General features: G+C 36.1%; 1 protein-coding gene across 1 annotated transcript in view; it reads left to right on the forward strand.

Moving 5' to 3' along the window:
• SNF4Agamma (SNF4/AMP-activated protein kinase gamma subunit) overlaps nucleotides 1-11,912 on the forward strand; it is a 70,222-nt gene extending 58,310 nt beyond the window's left edge. Inside the window, exons 9-16 of the mRNA XM_018542092.1 lie at nucleotides 2,580-2,628; nucleotides 7,550-7,687; nucleotides 7,763-7,915; nucleotides 9,740-9,918; nucleotides 9,999-10,202; nucleotides 10,286-10,432; nucleotides 10,517-10,610; nucleotides 10,868-11,912. Of these exons, the coding sequence (XP_018397594.1) occupies nucleotides 2,580-2,628; nucleotides 7,550-7,687; nucleotides 7,763-7,915; nucleotides 9,740-9,918; nucleotides 9,999-10,202; nucleotides 10,286-10,432; nucleotides 10,517-10,610; nucleotides 10,868-11,172 (1,269 nt within the window). The 3' untranslated portion in view covers nucleotides 11,173-11,912. The remainder of the gene's footprint in view (nucleotides 1-2,579; nucleotides 2,629-7,549; nucleotides 7,688-7,762; nucleotides 7,916-9,739; nucleotides 9,919-9,998; nucleotides 10,203-10,285; nucleotides 10,433-10,516; nucleotides 10,611-10,867) is intronic.
• Nucleotides 11,913-14,025: the final 2,113 nt, after the last annotated feature.

Here is a 14,025-nt window from a genome sequence, read left to right on the forward strand (position 1 = left end):
GAGAGAGAGAGAGAGAGAGAGAGAGAGAGAGAGAGAGAGAGAAGTGCTTGGCGCCACCTTTATCACGAGTTTGTTTATTACACTTGTTACGTGTGTCGTTATACTATCTACCGTTCTACTATTCTTGGCGTGGATCGAATGTGCCTAGTCGCGCAAGTTGGAAAAAGATGACCCTGCGGGATGGAATAAAAAAAGTGAGGCGTCGCTTTCCGAACCGGTGATCCACAATGAAGACCCTGCCGTTGTCGGTGTCGTTATTTTTCCTTGAGATAGCTTGGCGTTGAATAAAATCGCGTGGGTTGCCTAGTGCTGTCAACCCTGTCGACGATCAATGAGATTTAAAACTCGCGGTCGCCGGTGGCCCCGCGAACACGTAGATCTTCGTAAAATTTCTCTCATCGCCGACCGTTTTGCACGCGAATTTCCCATTTTAATAAATGACGAGATTAACCTTTAGAGGGTAGGAAGCCATTATAGACGAGAGAGGATAAAACTGGACATAGAGCTTAAATTCAAATGCACTCTGGGGTATATTAATACCATTAGGACCGCGTTAAAGAAAAAGATTAATTTTATGTGTTTATATAATTTTCTCCAAAAATAGGAAAAGTGATTTAACTACTGTAGTAAGAAGTTAAAATAAAAGAAGAGGACTTACGTTAAAAGAACGTTTATCGAAGTATTTAAAATTTAGGCACAAATGCAGATTTGGAACCAATTTTATTGGACTATCAATAATTATGTAAAATGCTCAAATTGTTGCTAGAATGTTAAAATTTCTTGTCATATTGTCAATATTTTGCTCATCATGTTTGAGTTTCCTACATAACTATTTTAATAGAATATTAACAAAATTGTTTTTCAATCTGAAATTGTTTTTAAATTTACCCTGAAAAAAATATTTTAAATAGAAGCTATACTGAGAGAAAAATGTACTAAATTTTGATAAACAATTGTTTGAATAGTAGTAATATAACATTTATTTACGGGAAAAATTGCTAAATAAAAAATAATATTTAAATCAAATTAATAGTTCTTGTACTAAATAAATATATCTTTATATTTGATAAACATTTAACTAGTATTATTCAAATAAAGCTTATAAAAATTTTTTATGTATATTATAATACGTTTTTCTTTCAATGTACTATGACATTGAAACAGTGTTATATATCTTGAAGCAAGACAATGAGTTGTAATAGATCAAGGAAAGCTACAAGATTTAAAAGGACTCCTCTAATGGTTAATCCCTTTAAGTCGCTCTGTTAAGACGGTAGGAGTTCGATCGATCTACTCGCGAAAAGCGAGAAGGAAGTGCGGATTTCGGTGGAAATGAGTTTACGAGTGGATTCGCGGCGAAGAGCTCTAAATTGCGTTACGTCATTCGCCTCCGATTTCACGCACGAAAGACGTTTGCCGCGCGGCTATCGGAGCCTCGGTCTATTGACAGAGTCGTGAATTCTTGGCAGGCTGCAGCGTAATTAGCCGACTGTGTATGCCGGCTCGCCACACTTTATCTCGCAGCCGGTCGGTGCGAAAGAGTTATGCCACCGTCGAAAATATCCCGGACAGCGCGCTCGCGGGTAACACCGGTGGAGGTGTTAAGCGAGGACGTGTTAACGCCGTGCTTTCGCTCGTCGCGGCGACGTAAACATCGTCACGTAGACGCGAGATCCAGCGGCTACGCACTGCGTTGAGAGTCGATCGGCCACCGTGATCGGTCGTCGCTTGAGTTTCACACCGCGGAATCCGGGCTACAAGGACACGCGACAACGACGACGAGGACAAGATCGAGGTCGAGGTCGAGAATGAGGAAGAATATGTGCTGGCTGTGATCGATAGAGACTTCGAACGCCATATATATGTTGCGCGAATTTCCTTTGCCGAGGGATTCTCTCCGGGAGTCCTTTAAGAATTATAGCAATCAGTCCATTTAAAATATATCGTAGCTTTTAATTTCGACGCGCGAAATGTTGTTCCGACGTCAAACGAGCGAGCCGACCGGAAGTATCTCCAGGAGCTCGGATCAAGCCACGAGCTCCGGAGTCCTGACGAGCTGGTATACGAAGATCAAGAGACGGCACACCTTCAGCCCGAGATCCTTGCTGAAACGGACTTTGGTATTTTTCCCGCTCTCTTTTCTTTATATTCAGACTTTACTCGATCAATAATATACTGGAAAGAGAGTCTGGTTACATTAATTGGAATTTTTATTGAAAAATGGACAAGTCAAACAATCTTCCATAATTTTTCGTAAATGCTCCATAAATCTTCGGTCGTGAAAAAAACGGGTTGAAAAAGGGGAAAAGATAGTACGTTACGACAAACCATTTCCCAAAGATATGAAAAAAAACCGTTAACTTTAGCATTTGATTCTTTTTAAAGCTTCTTTGAGAAACAAAGAAATCTCTCAAGAGAGATTTTTTATAATATATAATGTCACTGTGACTTTTAGCGGTAATAATTTGAAGTGGACCTTTTTTCCATGAAGAAATTTGTTGTCTCCTATAGCAACAATGATGATCTCAAAGACTGCATTTGGAACGTAATTTTACTAATTTCTTTCTCTTAATTTACAGTTGCCGGTGGTGGATCCCTTCCTAGAGAAAGTCTCATTGTCCGATCTTGGTGAGTTCCACTTACGATTCTTATTTTCTTGCAACCGATCTTCCAAGATGAGATTAGAATGCTCGTTTACTCACAACTTGTAAACTGATTCAATCGACTGGATAAAAATCAACTCGGTTAATCTAGTCTGAATGCTTGTAATCAGAGAAACACACGCAAGCTCTTAAGCCATAGAGTCTCCTCATATACGTGAGCAATTAAAATGTTAATTTGGATTATATTGATCTTGGAGGGCTGTCTATTACGCGAATAAAGGCTGCGATGTGTATAATATGTGTGTGGCTACGTATATGTGTTTGTATATACGCGCCAAGAGGGGAAATTTCCCTTTATGAAGAATTGATTTAGTATCAAACGTTTGACGTTGTTATAAATTTAATGTCGATCAAAGACTACGGATTTCAAGAGGTCAATTTTGCAATGCGAAAAATCGTTGAAGTTCTTGGAGTGCGCGTACCATTTTATTTTTTCCCCTTTCAGTTTAATTAAGAATCGTAATATTATGTTTGTAAGTTTATATCTTTTGGGTGTAATGCATCACTCCATTAAAATTAATTCTCTCGAATAGATGGAGAGTTTTAATAGAAAAATGATACGTGCACTGTGTGCAATGTGAGCAGCAAGCGGAACCCGAGATGTGTGAAGCTCCACGTGTTTTCCGAGTCACATATGGCTTTCCCCTTCGAAATTGTGGTACTAGGTCTTCCGACTTGTCCTAGTGTATGGTGGCGATCGATGAGCTCCCGGGAGACCAGCTAGCGTTAAGAGCGAGAGGGAGGGATTCGCGATACAGCTTCACTTCGTCGTACGGCGCGCTCTGCATTCTACGTCGCACTAGCACGCTCCACCTATCTAGGTCTAGGTCATGGGGCAGAGAGAGAGAGAGAGAGAGAGAGGGAGGGGAGGGAGGACTGCTAGGTTCGATAAGTTTATGTTCATTACATGTGTTTCTCTACGAATTCCTTTAACATTACACTAGAAAAAAAAATCAGGTTGCATCAATTGGAATTTTAATCGAAAATGGACAGATCAGAATTGTCTAGTTGATTCTATTAATTTTTAGTTGAAACAATCAGAATCCTGATTGATTTGATCCAGAATTTTCTGCTTTGTTTATTTTGAATCAGAAATTGTTCTCGACGTATGGATTGCAGGCTCGTAGTTCTTCATACTTTTGTTTGCGCGAGTCCATTCAATTGAAAACCCTTCAGCTGTATGTCAAGATTAAATGTAGTATTCACAAGCGCACGTGTAGGTTTTACGCGCAGGCCTAAAAAGGACGGCTAGAAGATATAATAAAATTCGAAAGGGTAACGTAACGTGTCAATTCAATAAAGATAAAACGAAAGAAATACACTGCCTATCCTATCGATATAGATTAACTTAATCTATACGCGTAGATTAACTTAATCTTGGTTTAATCTTTTATTTTTTTCTAGTTCTAACACTGAAAGAAAAATGTTTGGTATTTGCGATTATACATCTTCATTTTAATAGTTATTGATAATATAACATTAATAATAATAATAATTATATTTATAATCCTACATACACCAAAAAATATGGTTTTCTCCGAAAAAGACTATAATTTTATAGAATTATAAATACAATTATTATTGCTAGCACATTATAGCAGTAATAATTATAAATGAAGTTCTAAATTATATTATTTTACTATATAATTATATTGTATATAGTAGTCATACAAATGCTTTTTTTCATAACGAAGAATTAGAAAAAAATAAAGAGTAAATTAAATCAAGATTGAAATTAATCTACATTAATGGAAATGAAAGTCATTAAATCGTGGATAGGACAACGATCCATTAGAATGACGTTCTAGTTAACGAATCTTGTCTAAAAAATAGTGAGTACTGATATCAGATCAATAAGTATTTTTACGTCGCGGTGTTGAATTAATATTATGAAAAAAAAAAAAAAAAAAAAACGTCCTAACGAAAGGAAACGATGCGAAACTTGGCGCGCTTCGCTCTTTTGGCAAGACATACCAGCGACGGTTATTCTTGGCACGATGGTTTGACGACGATGACGATGAAGAGAAGGAGAAAGCAAAAACCAACGCGAAAGCAAAAGAGAGATAGCCGGAGCAAACCGTTAACGATGGATCGACTGGGCAGTCGTGATGTTCGCCAGCAACGAGGCTGACGATTCGTGGGAAATCTGCGTGGAGAGCAACAAAGAGATCGGAGATTCGTCGTACAATTGGAGAGGGGGACGAGAGAAAGACTATTGGTGAAAAAGAATCGAGAGTTGCCAGGATATTTGTTGATAAATTAGAAAAAGACTCGACCTTTCGTATATCGTCTAATGCCGCAATATTATTACGAGGCCAAGATAGAAGCATGAGTAACTCGTGCGACGTATTCGTTTCTCTTGGATCAAAGAACCAGGGGAAGATCCCGAGGTACCTGAGGAGGAAGATATGGCAGTTGCGAGCATTTCAAGCAAATTTTCGTTGATACTACGAGACAGGATGTTTGTTGGCCACCAGAGATCGACGCGGTGATGTTAAATAATGTTGGCCTTGCACTACTATTCGGACTCCGAGAGCGTTCGCGCCACTTTAAGACAGGTCGCGGCTGTCTGGTGGAGCCAAGACGATGATCCCGTATACTCGAAGGACCTCATCAAGGAGTTCGAGGTGGAGAACCCGCCCCTCGAGGACGAGCTCGCTTGGATCCTCTCCAAAGGTACCGCGACGTAGTACGATCATAGCGAGTTGTCGACAGCGCTGGGGATGAGGTACTATGTTTCATAAATATAGGTTGCGTTCAGTAGAAAGACGCAGCTTTGAGACTTGTAAGATTTTTTTTTATAAATGATTGGTTTTTGTTTTCAATGCATTATTGGATTGAAATATATAAATTAATAGGCAGCATGGAAAAAATAGTTATGCAATTGTTACATGTTTCTTTAATATGACTTGTTTATACTTGTTTAGATTCTTGAGGAGCTAAGGACAAGAACCTATTACATTAACTTTTCGTAGTCCAACCAGGACTTTGAAGACATTTGCACTTTCGAATTATTCTGCCTTAAGTTTGGACACGTAAATAAAATGAGAAACATTTTGAGTCATATTATTGTAAAATCATATTCTTGAATGTTGAAAGAGTGTATTAGAATTTTTTCAGATTTTTTAATCTTTAAAAAATACATACACAACCAGGCGTCAGTAACCTGATTGGACTAGAAAAACAGTGAAAAAACTATTGGTTTACGGAGGATTAAAGAATCTTACAATATTTGCAAAGCTGCTTTTCCTGCTAAGCGTAGCTCATGTTTGCGAAACGTACCTAATCGATGAAGTTTCACATTGTTCTTGCACTCCACCGTCTCAGTTAATTCAATCAACCGAATCACCTAGTCGAGATCAGTCACTAGTGACTGATATGAATGTCAATATTATCTCAGTTCTAGGTCGGAGTTTCCATCGAAATGCTTGTAATAGGTGTTCTACTCTATCAGAATGTTTTCGTAACGAGAACAAGCAGGATCGACTCGAAGGAATTCGCAATACGATTTTTTCATCCGATAGATCGTCCCGACATGATATTTCCACGAATCGTACACGCGTGTTGTGAAGTCTCCGTTATGGGAAACAGAGGCTGCGGTTTCGAGTGGCTGATACATTCGTTCCGGATGTGCCTACGTGCAACACGATACACACACACATCGATAGTACTTTCAACTTGCTTTGGTCGCCGCCAGCTGTTCGTGATTCCTTGCCGCGTTCTCCTTGCGTTCTCCGGTTAGTCGCACCGTAGTCGTGTTCCCTGGTCTGTCTAACGACCAGATCGCAGACGCCTGCGTGATTATGAAAGTGTCATTGAATATTTTACTGAAGCGATCGCTGTGTCAATGTGAAGTCTGTTGTTGTTATCATGTCCGTCTCTCGTTTACCGTTTCTGAACACGTTTTCCTTTGACGGCGTATAAAAAACAACTACGTCCCAGTTCGATAATTTCCTTCTTCTCTTGATTTTCTTCTCAGTAATTGAAATACCGAGTTGTGTTATTAATTCTGAATCGCATTATTCGTGTTATAATACAATTAATTTTAATCTAAATCTGTTGAGTATATAGATTTAAATGCATTTATTTTATCTCCATTTTGCGCTTGATTTAATTCTCAGAAGCCGGAACTCTCCTTTTTTTCTTATAACGTCACATAGCTAATAAGAGATAATACATAGTTATAAAAAAAATTATTCTTCTGATGCAATTTTCTACTATTTTCCTTGTAGTATTATTCGTCGCTTCTAGCAAGCAACAATATCTTATCTGCTTACAATTACCGTGGCCCTTTATCTATTACGTGTATTTTTAAATATTGAACCTGCTATCAATGATATTTCACGGGTATAGTCTCTCTTCGGACATATAATCGAACTTCCGAGACGGTTAATCGCAATTTATCGATCATTTAATCAAGTTCCATTACTGCGTTGTATAATATCGTTAACCCATTCGAACTTCAAATTGGGTCACATATTGAGATCGGTGTTATATTATCAAAGTGCGTGTATTAACTGAATTTCAGCATTGACGTTTGCTCCAAATGAAAATTACCTATCAAAAGTGATATTGCTGTAAAAAAAAAAAAACCGAAAGTATTTTTCTGAAGTATTTTTCCAATTTCATAGAAAAAACCGTGGAGAAAAAACCGTGTGACGCTGCTTTTTCAAATGTGCTCACATTTCAAAATTACAGTGCAAAACTCTCAATTTATAGGTTATTAATTAAACATTTGCATTATATACGCAAGCACTGGGATAAGTTGCGTTTGATACAAGTTACCGCATATAAGTTTTAATAATCGCCCCGACGAGATCTCCGCGCGAAAATGCTTCGTCGAAACCAGAAGGCTCTTCTCTACTGCGAACTGTTTGGACTTTCAGAGGAGGACGAGTCGCAGATCTTCGTCAAGTTCTTCAAGTTCCACAAATGCTACGACCTAATACCGACCAGTGCCAAGCTGGTCGTCTTTGACACTCATCTACTCGTTAAAAAGGCCTTCTTCGCTCTCGTCTATAATGGTAAGTTTACTTTTTCGCCTAAGATTAAAAGAAATTTGTGGCTCGTTGTGCTTGAAGATATCGAGATATTTTCAGGGGTGAGGGCCGCACCGTTGTGGGACAGTTCCCGGCAGCAGTTCGTTGGCATGCTGACTATAACGGATTTCATAAAAATACTACAGATGTATTATACCAGTCCGTCGGTGACAATGGACGAGTTAGAAGAGCACGAATTAGATACATGGAGAAGTAAGTCTTCTTCTTAAAATTTTAAAAAAGATAGTAAAATAACAAATTTTATGTATAAAATTAATCTACAAGCTATCAACTACAACTATAAAAATTATATCTAAGTTTTGAAGTATTTTGTTTAAAATATAAAAGTAAACCTGTGCCTTCTGACGATTGACAGAGGAAAGTTCAAAGTTTTTTTTTACCTACAATTTAGAATTTTTATAATATTAATCATACAAATAGTACAACCAAAAAATTTCCGTTTTTCTATTATAAATGATCCGACTGTAGTCCAAAGTTAATATTGTATTGTATGTTAATATTGTATTTAATTGTACGTAATTGAAACTAAATTATTTTACAGTTTTAATTAAATAAGATAATTCCCATATATTCGGTCAAAACGGATCTTACTTGGTGCTTAAATATACATATATCTGTGTGTATATATATATATATATATATATTATATATATTATAAAACAAATATAGAAAGAGGGCAATGAGCCAAAATATCGTTAAAATCTTTTAAATTATAATCTAATATATTGCGAAGAATATCACGTAATTATGGCGTTTCGTCCCAGCTTCCACTACTGGACTCATCGGTAAGGTATTGTAGTGGAAGCCTACCTTAGACGCCTGTTTAAGTTATTAGATCGAGAATCTATATATACAGATATACGCGTCTCCAAGCACTTGCGAGAATTTTTGCGAATATCTATAGACCTCTGATGGCGAGTCGACGTAGTAATATTCTTCGCAATATATTTATTTAAAGTAATATATGTATTACCCTCCCACCCCCCCTCCAACTTGCGCGCCGAACAATCGTCGGTCTTGAAACGCAACTCAATCTGAAAATTTCCCCCAAATTGCGCGCCGAACTAACGTCGGTCTTGAAACGCAATTCTAATAATCTGAAATAACCTCCCCTTAATCAAATTGTGATTTTAAACGCTTCATTTCGCCCGCGTGAATATATATTATATATATATATATACACACTTCTGTAAATTGCGCATTGAAATTTTTCTCGGACTTGAAACGCAATCATTAGCAGAATCAGAATAGTAGTATCAGTTGACAAGCAATTTAATAATTTTTATTGCTAATAAGCTAATAATCTTTACAAGAATATTAATATATTAATGAGAATTTTAAATCTGCAAATAATTTTATTGTAAAATATTACCTCAGTCGAGGTTTGAACTTCCTAGGTTTATTAGCATAAAAAAATATTAAATTGCTCGTCGATTTAATAATTATAAGTTTGATTCTGTTCGTGATTGTATTTTTTGACCGAAAAAGATTTCAGTACGCAATTTAGAATTCAGCTATATATGATGTATATAAATTCTGCACACACAAGAATATTTAAGTACTAAGATCTGCTTTGACCGAATATAGCAATTCTTTTATTTAATTAGATTTATTCTCATCGATTCAAATACGCATTATATTATTTTATTGTAAAATAGTTTAATCAACTGTGTACATTGGTTTATTAAATTACAATTCAATTAAGATCATGTTCCATTTAGTGTTTGCAACGCATGGAATTATCTAATCCTTGTTGTTCATCAAATGTTAAACAAGGACAAATGATGCTTGTGAGCGTCAAGTGAAATGCATTCTATGTACATTAATTCTACATAGAGTGCTTGAACTTGTAGTTGTTATCTTTGTAGTTACCATTACTATGGTTTTCTTTGGATATGGAAGATGGCTCGTGTCGTCTCGCAAATAGAATTATTAAACTATAGTATGTCCTGTCGGATAGCAACAAATGTATTTGCAATATCGTGGTATTATATCCAGGAAATTATTGATTTCCAGAGGTCTTAAAGGATCAAGTCCACCCTCTTGTAAGCATTGGGCCGGACGCGTCGTTATACGAGGCTATCAGGACCTTAATACAAAACAGAATTCACCGATTGCCTGTGATAGATCCCGATACCGGAAACGTCCTTTATATCTTGACGCATAAGCGAATACTTAGGTTTCTTTTTCTATATGTAAGTATATGTGTATCTCTCCTTTCAAACAAATGACATAATACTAGCGTGAATTTGTTGTAATTCGTTGCTATCGGCAGATCCACGAGTTACCGAAACCATCTTTCACCAACAAAACGCTGAGAGAGTTAAGGATAGGTACTTTCGAGAATATAGAAACAGCTACGGAAGAAACTAGCATAATTTTAGCGCTGAAAAAATTCGTGGAAAGGAGAGTTTCAGCCTTGCCGATTGTCGACTCCGAGGGGAAGTTAGTGAACATCTATTCAAAGTTTGATGTCATTGTAAGTTATATTTAAAAAAACATCTGCAAGGTATTGTACTGTATGTTATGCAAGTGCTAATTTAAACATATTGTTTTTTTTAGAACTTAGCAGCAGAAAAGACATATAACAATCTAGACGTTTCGCTGCGCGAAGCAAATGAGCATCGTAATGAATGGTTCGAAGGTGTTCAGAGTTGCAAATTAGATGAGACATTGTTTACTATAATGGAAAGAATCGTCAGAGCGGAGGTAAGAGAGCGTTTTTTTTTTTCAATGAGCATAATCTTCCAGTCTATATGATTGTTGATACATTTTTGTCTTGCATATTTTTAGGTGCATAGGCTAGTAGTGATCGATGATGATGATAAAGTGATCGGTATAATATCCCTCTCCGATTTGCTCTTCTACCTCGTTCTTAGGCCTTGTGGTGAGTAATATTTTTTAACATGCTTGATCAATAATTGTCTTCGGTTCATTTATAATTAAAGTACGTCATATTAAAAAGTTTCTACTTTTTCATGCGACTTAAATCGTTTTTTCTTTGTAAAACGTGTAATATTATTTTTATAATAAAATCGAATGCTTCAATTTTGATTTAATAAAGTACAGCGTACGTTTCAACTTCTGAGTAAATACGTACTTCTTGTGGAGACTCTTATCATGCTAATTCTCTGTTGACTTTAGGTGAGGATGGCAGTAGCAATAAAGGTAGTTCTATATCATTGCGAGCGCAAGATTCTCTGCTGTCGAAGGCTCCTAGCTCCGCGCAGTCGGAAGCATCGCTCGCCGACGGCGAAACTGAGCAAGATGTCGCGGAGACGACGGATCGCAATCAGTCTGAAGAAGCGCCGGCGACACCTAGTCCACCGCTGAGCCCAGTCACGTCGGACATTTCGGAACCTCAGTCGACACTAGTGAATCAAACTCAAGAGGCGACGTGGCGGGACGTGATAAACATTTGTGTCTCGGGCGTTTCGGGTGGGGAATGAGACGTTGCCGTTTTCACGTGCCGCCATGCACGGATTTAGACTCCGAACTGTATTGACCGCTGTTTTTAATCGCAGCGGCGGACGAATAACATAACGACTGCATATTTGTACATCCTTTGTTGTTATAGCTCGTGGTTCTCCGCGAGTTCGCAAGTTAATCAATGATACGCGCCGCAGGAGAGGAGGAGCAGGATGTCCCGTTTGAGAGATATTAGATGTGGCGCGTTAGAAGTTCGCTGAACGTGACGTTATGATGAAATAAACACGATGCAACAGAGAAGTTCGCTGAACGTGACGTTATGATAAAATAAATACGATGCTCTGTATAGTGTATAAAATCACTTAAGCTTAATTTTTTATGGTACAAACGCTACACAGTCACGCATTAGACGTTCGAGCTTTTCGCCAAGGACAGTAGGTAGCTGCGTCATTATTTGCTCAGAATGCGATTCTCCGCGCCCTTCTATAATCGAGCATGATCGGGAAAGAAATGACGAATTTTGAAGAAACGAACTTTTTTTGGAGATATGACAAAATCTTGGAGAGAAAGGATGTTTTCCAATAAGAAAGTTGACACCAGTGAATCGTTACAACTTTGTTGTTTGCCAATGTTAAATAAAAAAAGATGAAATAATTCACTGTTATACTGTCATTTGTCTTGTTGAAAAATATCTAAAATCGCAACTTAATCATGATTATATATATTCTTTATGCAAATTGTATTCACCCTTTGTGAAATGAAGTAACGTAGATACTTTCCTTTTGATCTTGTGTATAATTAGGATATGTTACAATTTAAAAAAAAATAGTATCCAAGAGTATTTCATGATCGACAAAAATGAATGCCTTTCCTCATTGTACGCGCGAGATCTTTTAAATTTTTTTTCTGAACACGCTATATATCACCGACTAATGTCTCTGATATCTTTCTTACATACTCATGTATAAAAATCATTTTTTTTTCTTTTATTTCTACTGGAAAGATGTATTAGAGAGATATCTAATCTCTCTCTCTTAATTATTGATTTTGCATAATAAGTAGATCCATTTTAACACCGCTCTATACGTGAATAGACATGATTCTTTTAAGGTTTCAGACAATTTTCATTGATTATGTAGAAGTGACATCATCGAGTATATCAAACTATGTATTATTAATACAACTACGTATTGTTAAAGCAAGATACAAATTATTTCGGATTATATCTATACATCTGAAAGATTGCCTCTTTCTTGTCCTTTTTTTTTTCGATATTTCATTTTTACTGTATTGTAAAAGTCACGCAAATATCGAGGAGTAAAGTTCTGTACAAAAATTGCAACTTTGGCTTTTATACAAGTATAAAAAGTAAGATTCACAGAACTCTATTGAAACAATAAGACAAAATTATATTCTCAAATTAAAGTAATCCGCTAAAATAATTTTATTATGATACGACTATAGTTTTTCTTGAACATTTATGAAAAATAGATATCAAAGTATATGAACTAAAATTCACACGAAATTCTTATATACTTATGTCCGCATAAATAACAAAAATTGAAAGAATCGACGTGATATACTCGATTATTAAAGTTATTCGATGAATCGGATAAAAATACTCGAGTTTTAATGTGATATTTGACCAAATTTTATTGTATAATCATTGCTGACGATACGGGGACTGATATAAGTAACAACCGAAAAAAGATTTTATAATTATATCGTGAATCGTCTTAATTAAGAATACTAACTTATGACTTATGAACGAAAATACATTCTTTGATCTATTAATTACTTTATTAATGAACAGTATATTTGAAATTAATTTTGTTTTCATTGGTTGTATGTCGAATTCTCAGAGTATAACAAGTAAAAAAAGCCTCTGTATTATTATATAAATCTAATTGTAATTACTATTTACTCTCGTCATATTGTGAAGAAAATTATAATACGACGGAGTTTCGTGGAAATTTGTATAGTATCATTTTATACTACAAAAATTCTTTAATGGATCGAGAAAAACATTCCTTCATAAAGATACAACTCATTAAGCAAGATATTTTTCCAAAGCAATTCTGCATAATCAAATTAAAGTATCAAGAAAAGCTTTAAAATTATAAATTGTCTTTCAGTTGGAATATAAATTCGAAACGTTCAACACAGATCATAATCTCTTTTTTTTTCCTCATATAGAAATGCAGGTGACGGTAATTACTCGATTTTGAAGGGAATAGTGCCTGTAAATGTAGCAAATGTATTCCTAGAGACACGTTCATTGAGGAATACACGTATATAAATATACATATATACTATCTGAGATGCAAGCGCAGTTGGATTAAGCAAAGCTAAACATTAGTATTAATTAACAGGAAGCGTAGTGTGAACGAAGATTTTTGTACAGCTGAAAAGTACTATTTAATATGCTGTAGGCGCGCGAGCGCATTTCTTTTTTTTAGTACAAAATACGTTGCAATCATTGCGAGTTGCCGCGTTCACCTCTTCTTCTACTTAAAGATACTAAAGATTACGCTGTAACATACCGCAGCGTGTACCGCGCACTTAGCTTCGACATAACTTGTTACTTGTTGAAAGCACAATAGAAATTGTCGAAGAATATATTTAGCTTCTCTTCATTCTACATAATATTAGAGAAACGAGAATCAAGAGGGAAATAAGCGATTGAATTCTGTACGCGCTGCATCAAAGAACCAAAATACAAGCTCTATCGAGATGTGGTATTAAAATATAAATAAACTGTACAATAAATAATATAAAAGCTTGTGCATTACGCATAGTCATAACAAAGCGACATTAGCGTATTACCCGTATTCCCTGTTCGATCTTTGTTGTCCCTTTTTCAATATTTAAAA

Source organism: Cyphomyrmex costatus, unplaced genomic scaffold, assembly GCF_001594065.2.
Source record: "Cyphomyrmex costatus isolate MS0001 unplaced genomic scaffold, Ccosl1.0 scaffold302, whole genome shotgun sequence".
Classification (NCBI taxonomy): Eukaryota; Metazoa; Arthropoda; class Insecta; order Hymenoptera; family Formicidae; genus Cyphomyrmex; species Cyphomyrmex costatus.